The 19207-nt window shown below is 44.3% G+C and overlaps 2 protein-coding genes and 1 long non-coding RNA gene across 9 annotated transcripts in view; 2 read left to right on the top strand and 1 right to left on the bottom strand.

The window, feature by feature from the left end:
* ehbp1 (EH domain binding protein 1) overlaps positions 1 to 4513 on the top strand; it is a 144944-nt gene extending 140431 nt beyond the window's left edge. For all 7 annotated transcript variants that reach the window (XM_055030228.1, XM_055030232.1, XM_055030231.1 and 4 more), the window contains 2 exons: positions 3044 to 3158; positions 3480 to 4513. In XM_055030228.1, coding sequence (XP_054886203.1) covers positions 3044 to 3158; positions 3480 to 3570 — 206 coding nt within the window. In that variant the 3' untranslated portion in view covers positions 3571 to 4513. The remainder of the gene's footprint in view (positions 1 to 3043; positions 3159 to 3479) is intronic.
* Positions 2006 to 5701, bottom strand: LOC129360128 (uncharacterized). The gene is made up of 3 exons (XR_008605983.1): positions 5364 to 5701; positions 3294 to 3513; positions 2006 to 3138 (listed from the first exon to the last, which is right to left on the bottom strand). It is a non-coding gene; the product is annotated as an uncharacterized LOC129360128 (long non-coding RNA).
* A 1740-nt stretch (positions 5702 to 7441) lies between these two features.
* otx1 (orthodenticle homeobox 1) lies at positions 7442 to 12864 on the top strand. Its single transcript, XM_055030241.1, has 4 exons — positions 7442 to 7728; positions 9249 to 9438; positions 9782 to 9933; positions 11072 to 12864. Exons 2-4 carry the CDS (start codon positions 9342 to 9344, stop codon positions 11813 to 11815), a joined length of 993 nt encoding a protein of 330 aa, XP_054886216.1. The 5' UTR covers positions 7442 to 7728; positions 9249 to 9341; the 3' UTR covers positions 11816 to 12864.
* Positions 12865 to 19207: the final 6343 nt, after the last annotated feature.

Raw genomic sequence — 19207 nt, 5'->3', positions numbered from 1 at the left:
ATCCCCAGCTGTGTTCTATTGATTTCAATGGATTTATGATGTGTACAAATCTATTTATAAAATGGAAGTTGTCTATAAAGTATAATCTGCACATTTTGCATATTTAATGAACAAAGCAGTTTGTATTCTTTAGTATGACTTAGTAAAAAGTATTGTCTTTCTCATGGCATTGATTGGAGAGGTGATGTTTTCAATACTTGCTGCATTTTCCAATTTGAATCGCTCATGGAAAGAAGTTGTGGTTTTGGGTGAAACTGCTGAACTTTTCGGGCCTCGTTTGATTTTCCTAAACTTGAACTCCTGAAGAGATTCTATCAGCAAACGTTAGTTTTCTTCTCCGTTACGTTTGGCATGTGATGCAGCGGAAGGATTTGTTTCAATCCACCAGACGTTTTCCTTTGCCTGTCATCTTTCTTTTACTTCATTGACACTTTTTGTCTCCTGACTCCAGCCTTCACCCAGCCTAGCGGGGCCTTTTTTCTTGTTTTCCAGAACCAGGATGAAGCGGGATGAGGGACGATGGGGAATCCGTTGATATTTCAGCGCACGTGGCTTGTAAAACAAATTCTCGATCAAGATCTCGGCTCCAACTGCTCTGACGTTTTGTTGTCGTGTTTGGTTTGAGCAGGAGAGTGAGGCAGGCAGCTGCATGCCGGACAGTCTCGCCGGGCTTCGGACCAGTTTGCACTCTTGAATAAATTTAGCAACGCTGAGAGCCATGGGGTGGTGTGTGTGTGTGCGGGGGTAGGGGGGTACGGATTTGAACCGGCACATTCTTGTGTGTTATGCCGAGGCTCACATGGTAACCGCTGGCGCGCTCAGTGAGGTTCATCTGAACACCTCCTGAGTCCTGAACCTCCCTCTACCTCCAACTCTCTCGCTCTGATGGAGGGGGCGGGGCTTGTCGGGGGGCTGCAGGGTGTTTTGTTTGTTCCTCTGTCTCTGGTTACCCAGCCTGCCCCGCTCTGGTGTTGCCTGGTCACGTCTCTCATCGGCTCTTTTTATTGTTTACCTTCCTAATGAGGGGGGCGGGGCTCTGCTGGACGTGATTGACAACCCCCACCCACAGCACCCCCAACACCCCCTAACCCTCTTTAGCTCTTCCCCTTCAAGAATCAACCAGGGTTTGGCTTTTTGGCTCACCACCGCTTTGAAGGAGGAGAACATTTTTAAACCTTTGTGGTTTGGAAGGAAGTTTTCAAAGGAATTTTTTCCTTCCCTTTCTGTGGACCGGTGTGGTGGGGCAGGGGGGACGCCGTGGGAGAGGTGTGACGACTTCCTGTCGCACAATTACCTAAACCTGATGACTCATCGAATTCGCCGTGTCCCAGATCAGCCCACATTCTCTGCGTCCTAAATTACCACTCGAGTCAAAGAAAACAAGACACTAACAGCTCAGCAGCAAGTTTAGACACATTTCTGAGGAGTTTGACGACTCAGTGTAAATTTAATTAAGGCTCTGCTTTTACTCTACTTTCTACTGCAAATGTTTTCGCACACTTGAAATAAGACAAAACTAACTCATAAGTAACTTTTCAGCAAAAAATAGGAGCTTGGGTTAATTCCTTAATATTGATAAAAAAGTATCAGTTCCACTGGCAGACACTTGTAATAAGACATTTTCCCATGTTATGAGCAAAATAATCCATCAATGAAGCTAGAACCTTTTCATCAATGCTGAGGGATTATTGACTGAAAACAAGCTTCTATATCTGGCTAAAAAGTTATTTATGACTTAGTTTTGTCTTGAACGAAGACATCTGAGGTGGAAACGAGACCAAAACCATTTTGTGAGATTTTGTCATTTTTGCCGGAAGACGCTGAGAGCCAAATATTGGGAGTGTGTTTGTTTCGCTCTATAGCTGACTTCAAAGGCACGAGCAGGGCCAATCAGGAGAGAGCAAACCTTTCAGGACCAACACACTGGGCCCAGCAGGACTCACACACACAGACACACACACAATCTAACTGCTGCAATTTGACTCAACAAGAGGAGAGGCGGGGGGTGGATATTTATTTTTAATAAAGCTCTCGTATTTTAGGACTGACAATTCACAACATTCCTATTCCTGTGGGATCAATATTGATAGAGAGAAGTTAGCCTACAGAAGCAGCGCGGTGCTTCAGATGTGTTTGGATTCTCTCTGGGATATGTGTGTGTGTGGATGTGTGTGTGTGTGTGTGTAGGGCTTTAGAGAAGCTGAAGATATCCTGCTCTCCTTAAGCTGCAAAGCAGCCAAATAAATCTGCACACTCCGACGTCGGCGCTCTTCAGCCGAGGCGACGTCGGATCAGGGTGTGTTGGAGAAACATGCGGAGGATTTGTTTAAATCGGACAGAAACGTTGTGATGATGTTTTGGGGGGAGGGCGAATCGCTGCCCCCAGTGGCGGCTGAACATAGAGCCGAGGCGGATATTTGAGCCCCAGGGGAAGTGGGTGCTCCCCTGTAGGTAGCCCCCCCTCCTAGTGGAGGCTGAGGGGATTTGGATCAGGGTCCCACCTGGGCCCTGTGGGGCCCCTTCCTGGAAAGTCCCTAGAGAACTGAGGCTAGAGTCAGGGGGGAGGGGAGGCAGGGGGGCCTCACCTGCTTGTTTATTTAAAGGAACTGATCAGGAAATTCATTATTTTCAGTTTTCACCCAAATCATCACCACGACTTGATAATGTCTTCATTCAGGCTGAAACACGAGTATTTCCTTTTGATCAAACGTTTTCAGTTCTCTGATCAATACCTGATCAGTGGTTGTCACAGTGGCAGCATGGTCCTGTGGGATCCTTGTATCTCCACCCGCGTCAAAGCTGCACATCGCCGTGACAATACGCTTCAAGGATGTTTGCTCAGAGCAGAGTGCGTCTCCACTGATCCTCAGCTGGGTCCAACAGGACGACCTTTGACCCGCGCCTTCACCGTTCAAACTCCTGAACTTTTGAATCTGTCTTTAAAGACGACTTTAAAGATGCAGTTTTTTTTCTCCACTCAGTGTGACGCAACGTTTTCTTCCTTCGGGGGTCAAAAGTCTGAAGCTTCCTCTGATTTTTGCAGACTGGCAGAAAACCGAAGCCCAGAAGAGACGAGAGCAGCTGCTGCTGGACGAACTGGTCATACTGGTCAACAAACGGGATGCGCTGGTCCGGGACCTGGACGCCCAGGAGAAAGAGTGAGTTACTTACAGGACAGTCAAAAAACATTGTATGAAAATGGTTTGAGGCAATCAGGGGTTTTCAAAGCCTTCGGCACCAGTTTTTTTTTTTTTTTTTATCCCCCACTGGTACTCCGGTCGGTCCGACCCCACCTTTGGGGGGTGGGCTCTCTTCCAGATCTGTGGTGCCAGGAAGGGTTAAAGGTCAGAGTGTGGCCCCTGGCACAAATCCACCATGGCACCACTTCATCCCCCCCTCACACACACACACACACACACACACACACACACACAGAGCTCCTTCGGGACCGGTGACGTTTTGATGTTTGTGGTCCACAGGGCCGAGGCGGAGGACGAGCACCTGGAGAGGACGCTGGAGCAGAACAAAGGCAAGATGGCCAAGAAAGAGGAGAAGTGTGTCCTTCAGTGATCAAACCAACAAAACGTAGCCGATTAAAGCAATGTATCATCATGAATATCCTCACTTTTCCTATCGTTTAATAGCAGCTCGTAGAATCCCGACGAGGTTTTTAGTCCACTTTGACAAGCAGAGACTCAAACTTTGCACCAACTTTCAACCGGATCGCAGTTTCCACAGTTTTTACAATTTTTTTTATTTTCATTTTGCATTCTAACTTCCGGTTCTTGGAAAAAAAAAAAAAAAAACAATCGGTACCATTACGTAATATAAGTACGTTTTGAAGACGGAGAGCGCGGAGCAGAATGAGGACAGCAGAGGTACAGCACAACCGGATTTGATGAGGGAATATTTCCCGTCAACATCATTTTTAGATGTTAAGAGTTTTTTTAAAGAAAAGAAACGTGATTTTTTTTTTTTTTTTAGCTTACTTGACATTTAGTTGCTTCACTTTATACTTGTAAAATATCTTAACTGCATTACTGTTTATAAATCTTGCATAAATCTTTCCTGTTTTTTTATTGTTATTATTATTATTATTATTATTATTATTATTATTATTATTGTCTTGGCTTGAAACCAAAAGAAATAGTTAAGAAAAAAAAGTCATTGTATATTTCCTTCATTTTTCTGCTTTCTGGGTCCTCAGTTGAATCCCCTGCAGTCTGAAACAGCAGATATGTTTATTATTTATTGTTGTTTGTCCCACAAGCTGCTTGTGAGCGAGTACTCTGTCACGTTTCGTGTGTTTTTGGTTTGCTTTGTTTGTTTCTTTGCTCGGCTAATTTTGGTTCCTATTTATTGTTTTTGGAAGAACAGAGAAAGAAAAAAATGTTGCTTCCATTTGTATCTCTTAGAGCTCCACATGTCCTTTACCTGTGAACATTTATCTGATTATTTATTCCAGTCATAACCCAAGTCTCCAATAATAAAGTCCTTATGATTTCATACTCCACCTGCAGGGTGTGTGACGTGTTTTGTGTCACTCTGAAGCAGATTTAGGTTTTGTTTTTTTTGTCAAGGTGAGCTTTATAGATGTTTTATTGTTCACTGTGATCTCTACTTAATAAACGCTCGATTTGTCAGCTGATGAAGTGGCCTTCATCGGCTTCCTTTCTTCAGATCTCCTGCTACTTTCATATAAATTTGGTTTTGAAACAAATCTTTGTTTGCTGCTGAAGCGTCTGAGCCGATCTGGAGAGAACCGAGAAAACTTTACGTTTTTATATTTGCCTTTTGTTAAGACGACATTACGGGGTTTTTGTTGTTGTTTGTTTGTTTTTTAAGCTGACGTGAGACCGAGGTGACCTGTGAAACGCGTCTCTGGAAAACGGGGCCGCGGACGCAGGATGCGCGGCTGAACCCGGCGCTCCGTCCCCGCAGGCAGAACCTCCCATCCGCGATTAAAGCGGTGAAATCGGTTGTGACAGCAGACGTCCTCCTCGGCTTCTCTGATACTTTCAGATTCACTTGCTGATCTGTTTCTTCTCTGCTTGGGACCGACTGGTTTTTTTTTTTTTTTTTGCGCGCCCGTTATGCACAGTGCGCCCCCACCCCGGTCCCCCCCGAAGCGCTTTGTTTTCCACTGTGAAGGACGTTAAAATAAAACTCCACATTTGAAGTCTATGTTTCTGTTCTAACTTGTTTCGGTTTTCAAACATTTAAAAAAAATACATAATTATAGAGGCGGCAAGCTGAACTTGTCTGAAGTTTCGAGGCTCGTTTTGGTTGATTTGAGGAGAAATTGGTCTCATTAAAGCTGCGCTCAAATCGCACTTGGAAAGAAATAAACGATTCTGACTCACCTCTGCGGCTCCACTCACTGGAAAAGGAGAAATTATTATTGCTCCACTTGCAGGGGGAAAAAAATTACAAATAACGATACTAATAATAATAAACAGGTGGGGGAAAGAAAAACATTTGGATCCAGTCTCCTCTCGGCGGGACCTTCGCTGCGTTTCTCCCCCCGGCAGCTGCTGCGCGCCGCTCGGCCTCTGGGAGCCCGGAGCTCCGCAGCTCAGTGCGACGGGAACCCGGAGCTTCCCGCAACAAGCCGCTCCGAGGTTTATGCATCATCGTTTTAATAAGCACCGACAACATCCCCGCAGATCCGAGCTTCTTCCAATCCTCCCGGCTGAAGGGACAAAACTTTTCAACCCCTCGCCCCCCCCCCCCCCCCCTCCCCCCTCCTCTCCTCTAATCCCAGGCTTTACCAGCTCAGCATTAAGAAAATTCAACTGCAATTTGGGATTAGACAAAATGCTCTTATTACAAAAAGCTTGGTGCAACTTGATAACTTGATACTTGTTCAGGGGGGTTTATCTGGAGGTCTCGCATCGAGAAAAGGAAGAGGGGGGAAAAAAACAAGAAATGTTGAGGGGAAATGTCAGAATGAGCCTCTTTTGTGCAGGGAAGGCCATATTTGTTGAATGGCCTTTTTGCATAATTTAACGGTGTGTGTGTGTGTGTGTGTGTGTGTGTGTGTGCGCGCGCGCGCTGTGAACAGGAGGGGTGCTGGTATTTGGATCTTTGCGGGCCTCTGGCTGCTCGGACTTCAGAAATAAAATGCAGAAAAGGGTCTGACCTCTTTCAAATCACCTTTCATTTCTCCCCTGCTTCTTTCATGTCTGATTTTGATCTGATTTGATCCTGTGCGGCAGCGTTAAAAAAAAAAAAGAGAAAGAAAGCAAGCCGCCTTTAAAGCATCACCACTGCAGGCCTCGACACACAACCTGCAGCATTTATCCGTCTAGTCAAAGTCCTGGTGCGTGCTCTGCTTTAAGACGTAAAGATGTCAATTCCACCCCTTCACTTGACTCCATTTTGTTTATTCCACATTTAAGAGATCCGCGTTGGGTTTTTTTTTTTTTTCCTTTTTCCTGTTTTGACCTTCAACAACAAATGGACGGACATTTCAAACGTTTTCATCTTAAAAGGTTTTGCTTTTTAAAACGTGGAGCGGCTGCAGCTTCCGCCTTCTTCTTCTTCTTCTTCTTTATTACTATTGTTATTTTTATTTTTAGGTATTTATTTTAACCCGCCTCCCTCCGCAGTGAGTTGGAGGTCTCTCCCTATTAAACTTTACGTCAACCATCCTCAAATGTAATTCTTAATGGGGATTAAACCTCATTAATATTCATGAGATTTGTCTCTGTGTAGAGGAGGGAAAAAAAGAGGGAAAAGGGGGAAGGAGGAGGAGGGGGGTCAATAAAAAACAAAATGGATAAATTTAACTTCTCTCCGCCTGGTTTCATCGCTCCACTTTTTCTGTTGTAAATTTTAGTTTTTTTTTTTTTTTAAAAAGGAAAAAGAAAAAAAAGGTGGGAAATAGTTTTGAAAAAAAAAGGTAAAATCCCCCCAATTAATTCTTCATATTTGGTAGAAAAATCCCAGGTTTGTTTAAAACCAAATCACCTCAACAGCGTTTTCAGTCAGTAAAATCAAACCCCGCATGTTCAGCTTTATTCCCGGTGCTGTGTCGCCTCTTTGCCCGCGCTGTCTCGGTTCGGTCGGCTCCAGTTTGCGGCCCGCCGCCGCTGCGGCCTCTGAACCGTTTCCATCTTCCAGAAAAGCCTCCGAGCTTCTTCCTGCTGCTCTCCGGGATCCGTGGGTCGGTCCGTGGGTCGGCCGGTGGAGGAGGTGCAGCTGGAGCTGGAGGTGGAGGTGGAGGGGTGGGTGGTGGGAGAAAAGGAGGCGGTGCCTCTCCCCCTCTTCCCCCCCCCTCCCCTCAACGTCTGCCTCCGCGCGCTCATTGGCGGCGCGCGCCGTCCGTCACGGCCGCAGCCGCTCCGTGATTGGCCGCGGGAGGCGGATCCCGCAGGTGATCCTCCGCTCATAGAGGCGCGGGGCGGAGAGAAGGTGATCAATCTCCATCCGTCTCCATTAGAAATCACCTTTAACAGCCTGACAGACGAGCGACGAGCCCCCCTGAAAAAGGCAAATGAGTTTGATTTGTGCGGCCGTAAAAACGCCCGGAACCGCGGCGAGGACGCGCTGAGCCCGTCTGCGCCTCCTGTCAGGGTTTTTTTTTCTTGCATATATTTCTATACATATATATCCCATGATGCCGCAGGCTTTGCGCACTGTTGCTTGGTTTTGAACGAGTCTTCCTCCTACTGGATAATTTTACTCGCCTCTTGAGGTCCGAGAGGAGGAGAGGAGCGAAACAAGGTACAGTTATTATCATCGTTATTATTTCTCTCTCACTTTCGATACTTTAACTTTTTTTTCCTTTACGTTTTGCAGACAGACTCTAATTCAATTTGCGTGACAATTTGTCCGCAGATTTATCTCTTAATAGCGCAGACAGAGCGAAAGACTTTCAGCCGCATCAACTTTCCTGCACGAATCGAGATCATTTTCACATTTCAATTCCAATTCTTCCCTTTGACTTTTTTCTTTTTTTATCCCTTCTTCTTACTGAGCGCAATTGGCCATTAAAGCGTGTGAAGCACTCTGTAGATAATTGGAGAGGCGTGTTTTGGTTTTTGTTAATTTATTTCTCTGATAAGAGTCTCTCTCTCTCTCTCTCCCCCCGGAGGTCTAATCTAAATTCTAATGGAGTTCATTTGCACCGAGATGTCCTCTCTTTTCTCCTCTCTTCTCCTCTTCTCTCCTCCGACCCGCCACCACTGTGCTACACGTGGGCTCGGCCGAGCTTCGGTTCGGCGGGTCGGGCCCCAGATTGTCAGAAATAGTGGCGCTAATTTAATTGGCGCTCTTCACCCTGCGGGTCTGTTTGGCTTGAGATTTATTCAAAGTAGAATTTAAAACACCTTGACTATTATTATTATTATTATTAATCTGGTTTGCATCATTTATCCTGTTTATTTGCTGCACGTTTCAGACTGAGCGCCTCTCTGTGTTTTAATGGCTGCAGAGACTCCTGCTTGTTGTTACGACTAGAAAAAAAAAATAAAAAAAACAATCATATTAAAAATAATTCCACAAAGGCTTCTGATGGCATCATTAATAGGATATCAAACGCATCCGTGACCCACTTATATTTTATATGACGTTTTGTCAGAGCAGCTCAACACACACCATGACACACACACACACTCACACACACATTGGAGTTTGACTCGGCTGAGCTGCAGGGTTGTTGTTTTTTGTTGTTGTTGTTTTCTAGAGCATTGCATGCGTTTTGAAGAGTTTTTTTTTTTAAGTTGTGAATTATATCATTTAAAATGGCTGCTGGGAAAATGCTCGCAGGCTGTGGATGATTCATATAAATGCGGATCAACGCTGCTGCCTCAGTAAATGGAAGCAAATTAACACGGAAACCAGAAGTTTACATCTGAACCTGCAGGTTTCCTGCGTCTCTGTTCTCCAGGGAAATTATTATAAACTGTTTATGAAAAGTTTTCAAGAGGCAGTCAAACGCACGTCAACTTTATTGTTATTATTTATTTTTTAAATGAAAGTCCTATTAAACCACTAAGTCTTGTGTTTACCTGCGTTTATCACCCTGCTGCTAAAACATTTATTTGTTATTTGCATGTTTGTGTTTAATTGTCTTTCAGCTTTGAGTTGCCCAAAAAGAGGCCAAAATATAAAAAAATAATAATAATTTTATTGTAAGAGAAAACAACGCCATAATATTTATGCTTGAATGCCAGACAAAAAGGCCTCGCTTAGACTTATTATTATTATAATTGTTATATTTATTCTTGTTGTTCTCTGCGCAGTGACGTGAATCGGCCTCCTGCTCCGTCAAGCTGCAGCATCGGGGGAAGCTGAACCACTGGCCTGAGCTGGGTGGAGCAGTGACCGCCTGTAGCATGATGTCCTACCTCAAACAGCCCCCCTACGGGGTCAATGGCCTGGGGCTGAGCGGCGCTGCCATGGACCTGCTGCACCCCTCGGTGGGGTACCCAGGTAGGGGCCCCGGCACTTCACTTGTCGCCGTTCAAGCCGCTGGAGAACCGGAGACATGAACGGAGCTAGCCGCTGCTTCATGCCGCTGCTTCATGCCGCTGCTTCATCTCGCTGCTCGCGCTGCTTTTATTTACCAGTGGAGTTAGTTATCTATCTATTTATTTATCTAGCGGGGGAAATGAAGGGCATGTCTTGATAAAACTCGCTCTGGGTTTGTTGTTGAAGTTTCGGCTTTCATTTCGTTTCATTTCGTGACTCGGTGACTCCGTGTCCGTGAGCCTGGCTGTTGACGTCCGGCGTGTTGTTTTGTTCACGGGGTTCCGCGCCCGTTTCCCCCCCGCAGCGACTCCCCGGAAGCAGCGGAGGGAGCGGACCACCTTCACGCGCTCGCAGCTGGACGTCCTGGAGGCTCTGTTCGCCAAAACCCGGTACCCGGACATCTTCATGCGGGAAGAGGTGGCGCTGAAGATCAACCTGCCGGAGTCCCGAGTTCAGGTGAATTAAAATCATAATAATAATAATAATAAAAAGCTAATTGTAATTTTATTGCAGACATCTTTTATTATTGCGCTCAGAAAAAAAATCTGTGTTTTAATGTCATTCATAAATTGTAAACAGCATAAATGAGATTATTTTTTTACTGTTAGTGACGTCACTTAATCCAGGACATTTATCGGGTAATCGTTACCATTAGCCCGCGAGTTTATATCCCAGATTATCTTTAATGTTTTCCTCATTTTCACGCACAAAAATGTCCCAGAATCCCTTTCTGTACACATTCTGAAGATGATTAATAATTCATTACTAAAATCCAAGAAACCTGAATGACGAAACTCTCGAGTTTTCCCCCCACCCCAGTATTTTAGATTAATTTTGTGATTGGACAGTCTCTGAGTTGAGTAATTAGCCAGTAAAGCAATAAGAGCTTAATTTATGACTAAATTAATTAATAGCAGTAAAAAATTGGCTCACTGGTTACTGTAACCACTTTACACCAGAGACCATAGATCTGGATTATTATGCTGGTTGGTCTATCTGCTTTACCTGCACTGCTTTAGTTTACCTAACAGAAAAACTTAATGTAATATTCTGCATATTTGCTCATGAATGCTCATACTTTAGCAGCATTTTCTATATATATGTATATTTTTTAAGCGGGTTGATGTTTGCTGTAATTTGATCTCTGCAAGAAGAATAAGACAGTTCGTTCCCTGCAAATACTGCACACACATTTAACCGCTGCAGCACAATGCCAGACAAATACTACTCTTAAAAGGCATAATGGGGGGAGCCGAGGCCGCCGTCTCACAGTTTGAGTTATTTTCAGAATGTGTGTGTGAAACAAAATGCTCTACAAGATCCGAGCCTCTCAGTGCTCTAGAGTTACCCCACTGTGTGGTGAAACTCAATAGCCTGTTATCTTAGAGCCGTCTACCAGGTATGAAATTAGACCCCTGGCTGATCCAAGCCAAGGGGCCGAGGTGGAAATGAACCTTGATGGATAATAACCCTCAATTTTCCTCCATAATGTACTCCCAGCATGGCCTAGGAGTTTTTCCCTTTATTTGTTTCATGGTGGTTGGTAACTCCTGCTTGGTGTGTGTGTGTGTTTTGTGTGTGTTTTTGCGTACAGGTGTGGTTCAAGAACAGGAGGGCCAAGTGTCGCCAGCAGCAGCAGAGCGGCAGCAGCGCCAAAGCCAGGCCGCCCAAGAAGAAGTCCTCTCCGGCCCGGGAGAGCACCGGCTCGGAGAGCAGCGGTCAGTTCACCCCTCCCGCCGTCTCCAGCGCCGGCTCTTCCTCTTCCTCCACCTCGTCCACCAACCACGCGGGGCCCGCGGCGCTCAGCAGCACCTCTACCTCCATCAGCACCGTCTCCTCCATCTGGAGCCCCGCCATCTCTCCGGGAAACGCCCCCGCGCCCGCCGTCGCCCCGCTCCCCGAGCCGGGACCCCCGTCCAACGCCTCCTGCATGCAGCGGTCCATGTCGGGCTCGGCCGCCGCCGCCACCTCCTACCCCATGTCCTACAACCAGACGCCGGGCTACGGCCAGGGCTACCCGGGCCCCTCCAGCTCCTACTTCAGCAGCGTAGACTGTGGCTCCTACCTGGCGCCCATGCACTCCCATCACCACCCCCACCAGCTGAGCCCCATGACGGCCTCCTCCATGTCCGGCCACCCGCACCACCACATCAGCCAGTCGTCGGGGCACCACCACCACCACCACCAGGCCTACGGCGGCTCCGGCCTGGCCTTCAACTCCTCCGACTGCCTGGATTACAAAGAGCAGACGGCGGCCTCGTCGTGGAAGCTCAACTTTAACGCCACGGACTGCTTGGACTACAAAGACCAGGCCTCCTGGAGGTTCCAGGTCTTGTGATCAGCTTTTTAACTTTTTCTTTTTTTTTACATCTTGGCTTCTTTTCCTGCTGCCCCCCTCTTCTATTAGTTTGTTGCTTGTTATTAAAAACAAAGAGTTTATGAACCGTGACGACCTGCTCTGCAGTCGAACTGCTCTCCTCCCCACCTGCCCTCCGTGTTATCGAGAAAAAAAAAAGAAGAAAAAATGACAAAACTAAAAAAAACAAAAAGATCCCACTGAGCATCAGGAGCAGCTTTGAGGCGATTTCTAAACATGTGGAGGAGCTTAAAAACTGTTCTACAAAAACGCGACTCGGACAAACTCCTTCGACCAGCAGCCCTCTGGACGGGAGGAATATTTTCCCCTCCGTTGCACTGAAACAAACTGCCCTCCTGCCCTCCTGCCCCTCTCACCCCCGGCCCTGCCAGATTCTGTACAGTTTTTATTTCTCAAATTTGTTATTTTAGGACAACAGAGATTTTTAGTCAGCTGCATCGCGGAGCTGAAATATGTAAATACTATTTGGGTCAGTTGCAGTGACCATGTTTAGCTTTTTGTTTTGTTTTGTTTCTTTTTCTGAATTTAAAATTGTTTATAACAACTTTGGGAGGGAGGGGAAAAAAAGCAAAACAAAAAAGAGAGAAAAAAACGCAGCATGTAAATCTTTCTCAATATTCCAAAGATGATAAATTGGCCATGAAGTTGCGTTTTTTTGTTGTTTTTTTTTCACATGGGGTTTTATGCAGAAAAAAAAAATACGTGAAAATTTTTGGATGTCTTGGATTTAATGAAAGGCATCAGACCGGGTGCAGATGTTACTGCAGCCTCCACATTTCCCAACCAGATCTCCTTTCTTGAGCATTGTGGTGGAACTGGACATGTTTGAACCGCAGCACTTGGCTTAATTGTGGGGTCAAAGTCTCTCTTTTTTTTGTGTTTTATTTTATTTTTTATTATTATTATTATTGGAGGGGGAAAATGTGGATTTAATGATCCAAAAGAGAGAGAGAGAGATGTTGAATGTATCTTAAAGGCAACAACACTTGCATACATGTTCATCCAATAAAGATCCCTTAAGTCCAAATTAATTTTCCATAAGTGGATTCTGTCTCAGTTTGACTCCCAGCGGGGAGCTGTTTTTTTTTCCTTCTATTTATAATTTATTTATTTATTATCATAATTTTTTTTTTAGATGCTTGTACATCCGAAAATGACAAAAATCCTCTCTGCTGTTCTCTCTCATTTGAACTAGTCACACTTTTATTTAAAGGCCTGTTTATGTTGTTTCTCTCTAATTATAGCGGGGTAAATGCAAATCAGGGCGTAATTAAAACAAGCCTTGAACGCGTGCAGGGCCCACATTTCCATTTTAGAGAGCGGCTGTTTAATCCTCTCTGCCTGCCTTAAATTGAAACACGAACGTCTCTCCTTGCTTTAGGGAGGCTGAGGATATTTATTTATTTTTATTTTGACTCTGCCGTTTAAAAAAAAGGGGGTGGTGGTGAGGGGGGATTGCGGGAGCCGGAAGACATTTGATCGAGGCGTAATTGAATGCAGCGCAGTAATTGCGTGATAATTACTCCTGGTTTCTCGTAAATAACCCGCAGGAATCTCGGGGCCTCTGATGCGGTAATTACGGAGGTGGGGCCAGGTTAGGGGGGCCACATGTAGGAGTGTATTTGATGCGTTTATGCTCGCAGAAAGATGGCGAGAGGTACCCAAAATAATAATAATAATAATAATAATAATAATAATAATAATAATGGCGTCAGGAGGCCGCAGAGAGCAGAGGAACCTGTTATTTTATGGTTGTATTAAAACAACCTTTTTTATTCTCTCCTCAAACTTTTTCTCCTGCTTTTTTTTCTTATTTATTTTTGTCAAATATGTTCATAAAGCATATTTGCCATATGCAAATATGCTTTTCTACTTTACTGTTTGTAAAGTAGAAAATTAACTTTGAAGATATACATTTTTTCAACAACAAAAAAAGATAAATGGTGAAATGATCTTCCTTTATTTCTAGCATTTTAAAACGCATCAAACTAAACAAAAAGTCACGAGTTTGCGTCGTTTTCAAAGGCCAAAGAGATTTAAAACAACAACAAAAACAAAAAGCAACTTTTCTATCTGATCAGATGTGATCAGATGTGATCGATCCGGGCCTCTCCGCCTGCCTGCAGGCGTCCAGCCGCCTCTGTTCATGCAGATCAGATTCGCAGCAGCTGAATAAATATCGGCCGAACATAAAAAAAAAAAAAAAAACGTGTTTTTTGCGTCGAGACGCGCAAACAAGAGCTGCTGCGCAGTGTCCGCCAACAGCGGCGGATTTGTTCGGATTTGCGTCAGACAAACATTTGCTGGATCGAGCTCGCGCGACTCGTCTGAGGAGCCGCAGGTTGTTCACGAGGCAGCTGCGACCAAAGAGAAACAACGAGACGTTTGTCTGTCCGCATGTGCAAGAACAAAAAAAAAAAAAAGATAAAAAAAGGGATCAGAGAGAAAAATTTGGTTGATTTATTTTTCTATTATTTTGGGTGTTTCACGCACAGGATCCTTCCTCACATCCGAATTGAAACCTGGTGCAGCAACTTTGGGTTTCAGAAAAGTCATTTCTGGAGATCAGAATTGTATTGATCAATTCTGTGTTGAATAAAACGGCATCAAAAGTCGGGATTTAGTCAATCAGATGGATATTTACCTTCATCTAAAAGACGTTTTGAAATGATGAATAAAAATGTGAAGAAAAGAATCTGATTTTTGATTAAAAATATGACATTTAAAATAGAATAAAATTTTAAGTCGTCTGTTGGAAACACAGAAAAGCTAAACCCACGTGTCGACACTGACATGACCAGAAATGATAGATATAGATATAAATATATTTTTTAAAGCAACTTTATTTTCATAATTTAGAAATTTTTGCTTTGCAAATGTCAGAGACCCAAAGTCACCCAAAACTCTTGATCTAAATTTGAAAAGTTATTTTTATGTCTTGCTTTTTGGGAAAGTTGTGAACAAATGTTAAAGTGATTTTAAAAAACGGGGCGGTTGGGGGGTGAAAATGTTTTTTTGGGGTTTTTGTCGCCAGATATTTTCGTTTCACTGCCTGATTCATCAGATGCTGAAAGCAGCAGTGGAAACGTCTGAACTCTGAAATGCAAAAAGAGTGAGAGCAAAAAACCCCCCCATCTTTACAGAAGCTGCTGGGTCGACTCACACTGGGCTGCAGCATCCAGGTTGTTTTGGGGCTTTCAGAGGGTTTAAGGTGAGGCTGCCAGAGTTACGTTCATACAGATTGTTCTTGCAGAGAGCTGAAGCGTTAGCTGGTCCTGCTGTATGTGGAAAGGAGACGGTGTTTTAAACCTCATCGATTGCTGCAGGCCGGTTGTTAACCGTTTAACCCTTTGGCCTCCCCTCCTCTGGTGAAGTCGTGGACTGGAACCTGCTGACATTTTGTTCACACTTTGACCAGAAGATGAACTGGGACCAGGCTGCACTATACTTGTTGTATTTCTATAGAGAGGGAGAGAACGAAGACAAAGCCAGACCAATCCACCGGCATTTTGGGTTTTGTGAGATCTCGAAGGCCTTGATAGCGCTCGGTGTGCTCGGACTGTTTTCTTCCATTTCCATGCTCGTCTTTCATTGACTACAGCAGTGAGAAGCAATGCAGAGGATTATATTTACCTGAGAGGTTAATCTGGGGTCAACTGTACAGCGACGTGGGTGTATACGGGGCTGCCGTCTCTGGTTTCTTTGCCTTGTCCGACAAGGTTACCTTCCTCTTTCCTCGATGGAAGCACGTTTCTTTGGTTCTTTTGTGGTTTCTGTGCTGTGCGTTTCAGAAATCGCAAGACCTCTGGAATCCAGACTTAACCAAGAGGAGAAAAAAATACACAGCAAAGTCTAACAGCTGAAGTTTCCAAAAACCTCCAGGAGCATTCATAAAATTCCTGGTGGGGCTGGCACTCGCTACATATGATCGAGAAGACGAAGAGTTGGAGTGTTTGTTGTTTTTGTCGGTTGGGAAGACTTAAAGGACTCTGGTTACCTGATCCTTAAGTGTGCTGGGAGATCTGGTCCACTTACACCAGAAAGACCGGTTGCTTTGTTGGACAAAACTGTACCTGATAAATGATTTCCAAATGGTGTGAGAACTTCTGCAGCTTGATTACCATCAGGAATTCTTCACCGTTGAATTGTTACACGGATTTGATGAAAACAACGTGGCCTGAAAAGCTTTTGATTGACAACGGTGACCAAAATAAAACATGTTAACATGGACATTTGAACACAAACTACAAAAGAAAAAAAGCCAGTCATGTTGTCTTGGTCAATGTCACAAGTGTGAAAAGAAAAACAGCACTGCCTTAAAACATGACATTGAGCAAATCCAACAGCTTTATGGCAAAAATGCATCGGTTTTGAAGTTGGTTGTCATGGACAAAGTGCTCTGTATATTACAGAGGCTACTGTCCTTGTTATCCTGCCCTGAGTGAACAAGAACAAACTTCAAATTGTCACAGATTAGCCTAATTTGAACTAGCCTGGTAAAAACTAGCCCCTTGTTTGATGTTTTGATTCATGAAGAGGGTCTGGATTCTCGACTTTTGAGAAACAATTGCTTCCTGGAGACGTGGACTCGACTGAAGTTTCAAATTTGATCTAATTGTTAATGTTTCCTCCCGATTTACATAACAGCCAGTACGACGTTCAGAAATTGCCTGCAACTATCATCCGATGTGAAAAGAGAAGCACAGAGCCAAACAAAATGGCTGTTAATTAAATATTCACAACTTCTCCTTCTGTTCGCTGACTGAGCTGGACAAAATTCTACCAGAGCAATCCAACTCAATGGGAGAAAGCCCAGATGGAGGACTGAAGGGAGAAGCGAATCAAACAAAATAGCGTAGGAAAGGCAACGATCAGACCAGATTTGAACCATAAACTAACTTCACAAAAAGACCTGACATATTTTCCTGCAGTTGCAGAGTAGCAGTGAAGCTAGCTATTTCTCCCCTGAGCATATTCTGTAAGATAAAAAGCAAAAATTGAGCTCTTTAGCATTTTCAGTCAATGTATGCTAATGTTTTAGCCACCTTAAACCGTGAACATGAGGACACCAGTTTGTGTCCTTTAAAAATTGAAAAGAAAACGGTGATAAACACATTACGGTCGACGGTCAAGACACAGCCCAAAGCACTCACACTGAGGCCAAACTGTTAGCATGCTAACCGCAGATGGAGTCAGGTGATAGAAACGTCCCAGTTCAAACGTGGGGCAGTAAAACACAAGTAAAAGGTTGTTCTAGCAATCAAACCACTTCCTTCCTGCTTTTCTTCACCTGATGGGAAAATCAGACTCAACTGGTCTGGCAGCAATGCAGCAGCTCTCTGCGGTTTCTCAGCAGACCACTCCCTTCAGATGAAACCTCAGATGACGGCTGCTTGTCCCGACGACTTCCTCGCTTCCCAGTCTCCTTCCTTGTGAAATCAGTCGCATCTTGGAGAGAGCAGGGATGGATTAGGAAGGTATTTGAGGGGAATTATCTCATCTGAAAGGGATGCGGCAGACCCTCGTCCCAACTTGTCTTCTCCCTCTTCCAGGTCTGGGAGGGCTTAGCGGGGGCTCGTTGGCCCGCGGGCCTCGACGTTTCACACACAGCCTGTGTGAAAACCCGATTGCCATTTTTCCTCTTCCAGCTCTTTTGACAAATATTTGTTTACAAAGGAAGACATCTAAAATCATCCAGCCTCGTTCATGACCTGATCCTTAGAAATGATACAAATCTACAGTTATCCAACAATAACCACCGATAAATCATTTCATTAGCTTTAAAATGATTTGGAGCAAAAATAAATATGCATTACGTCCAATTATTTGTGTACTTTCAGACTGACCAGGAGACTTTTTTTTCCAATTTAAGCCATGAAATCTTTACTAATGGCAAAAAAAACAAACAAAAAAAAAACTTATTTGAACTCAAATGCAATAATCTATTTGATGTCTACAATGGCCCTGACATGCTTCCCTGACATTTGGGTAGATTTGATTGATGCCCATCAGAAATAAACCCATAAGTGGAGCCCTGTCCGCCCTGTCAGGGGGAGAGAAGAGGTTGGTCCAATTAGGAGGAGGGGGGAATCATTAGATGCTAAGGCTTCTTGCAGAAACTCTGCACAGCTGTTGCACTGAGGAAGCAAAAAAAAAAAAAAAAAAAAAAGAAAGGCAGATAACCTGAGTGCTGGAGGCTTGATTCGTTTCCAAAATGTTAACAAGGCCGTTTCGCAGCTCCAGCCCCCCGCGCAGTATGTTAATACCACTAATAAGCCTATCTCTGCAAGTCATCAGGATGGCAAAGATCTGAGGCGGCGTTTCACAATAAAAGCTGCTGGCCGCGTTTTAAATGAAGCATTTGTGGTTTCACAAAGCCGACATAATTACTCAAAGGGGGAGACAGAGGAGACCGCGTGGCTCCTCTTTGTTTTATTATTATTATTATTATTATTATTATTACTATCCGTCTGCGTTACATTATTTTATTTGCGTGATGAGATTTCACCGTTTGCCTTTGTTTTTTCAGGCGATTTCGCAGCTTTTCTTTTCTCGAAGCTGGATGACGCAGACTCGGTTTTGTAAAGAGTCAAGAGACGCGGCTCGCGCGCGCTTGACAGGTGCCACTTCTCTGCAGCGTGACCGCGTCATCAGAGGGGAAGCGTCACGACGTCCTGATGTTTAGGAGAAGCGTTAGTATCAGTCGCAAACGTGATTCCTCTCAGCCGCCCCTCGCTTGGTGAAAAAAAGTACAATAATTTTATTTATTTATTTATTTATTTTTTGAAGCCAACAAAACAACAAGAAGAAAAGAAGCAGAAAAGCATCCTCGTTGATCTTCTGTCCATTTCCAGCATCACTTCTTGTATGTTTTATTTTATTTATTTATATATATTTAATTTTTTTTTGTGGAAATCCTCTTAGAATGCAAAGTAAATAGATTACGATACAGTGAGGGATTAGAGCTCGCGCGGCGCTGTCAGATTAGTCGGCGCGAGCAGCGCGTCGACAGCCTGACACGGCGGTGGCTGCTGTTCAGGAAAGGAGCTGCGGCTCCGCGAGACGGATGCTTTAAAAGGCGCTGCCTGGCTCTAGTTCATGAATAAAACTGCGGCCCGTAATCTCGGCCAAAACACACACACACACACACAGACACACACACACACACACACACACACACACACACACACACACACACACACACACACACACACACACACACACACACACACACGGACGCTTGCAACATAAACCACCAACACAAAAAGTCTTTATTTTATTCAGGTTGGTGAGTGGCAGGTTTTGATGTACTTGTAATAGAAAAAAACTATTCATGGTTTTCTATAAAAAAAA

The sequence above is a fragment of the Poeciliopsis prolifica genome, unplaced genomic scaffold, assembly GCF_027474105.1.
Source record: "Poeciliopsis prolifica strain line A6 unplaced genomic scaffold, Auburn_PproV2 SCAFFOLD005, whole genome shotgun sequence".
In the NCBI taxonomy this organism is placed as follows: Eukaryota; Metazoa; Chordata; class Actinopteri; order Cyprinodontiformes; family Poeciliidae; genus Poeciliopsis; species Poeciliopsis prolifica.
This window is presented reverse-complemented; position numbering and strand designations above follow the sequence as displayed.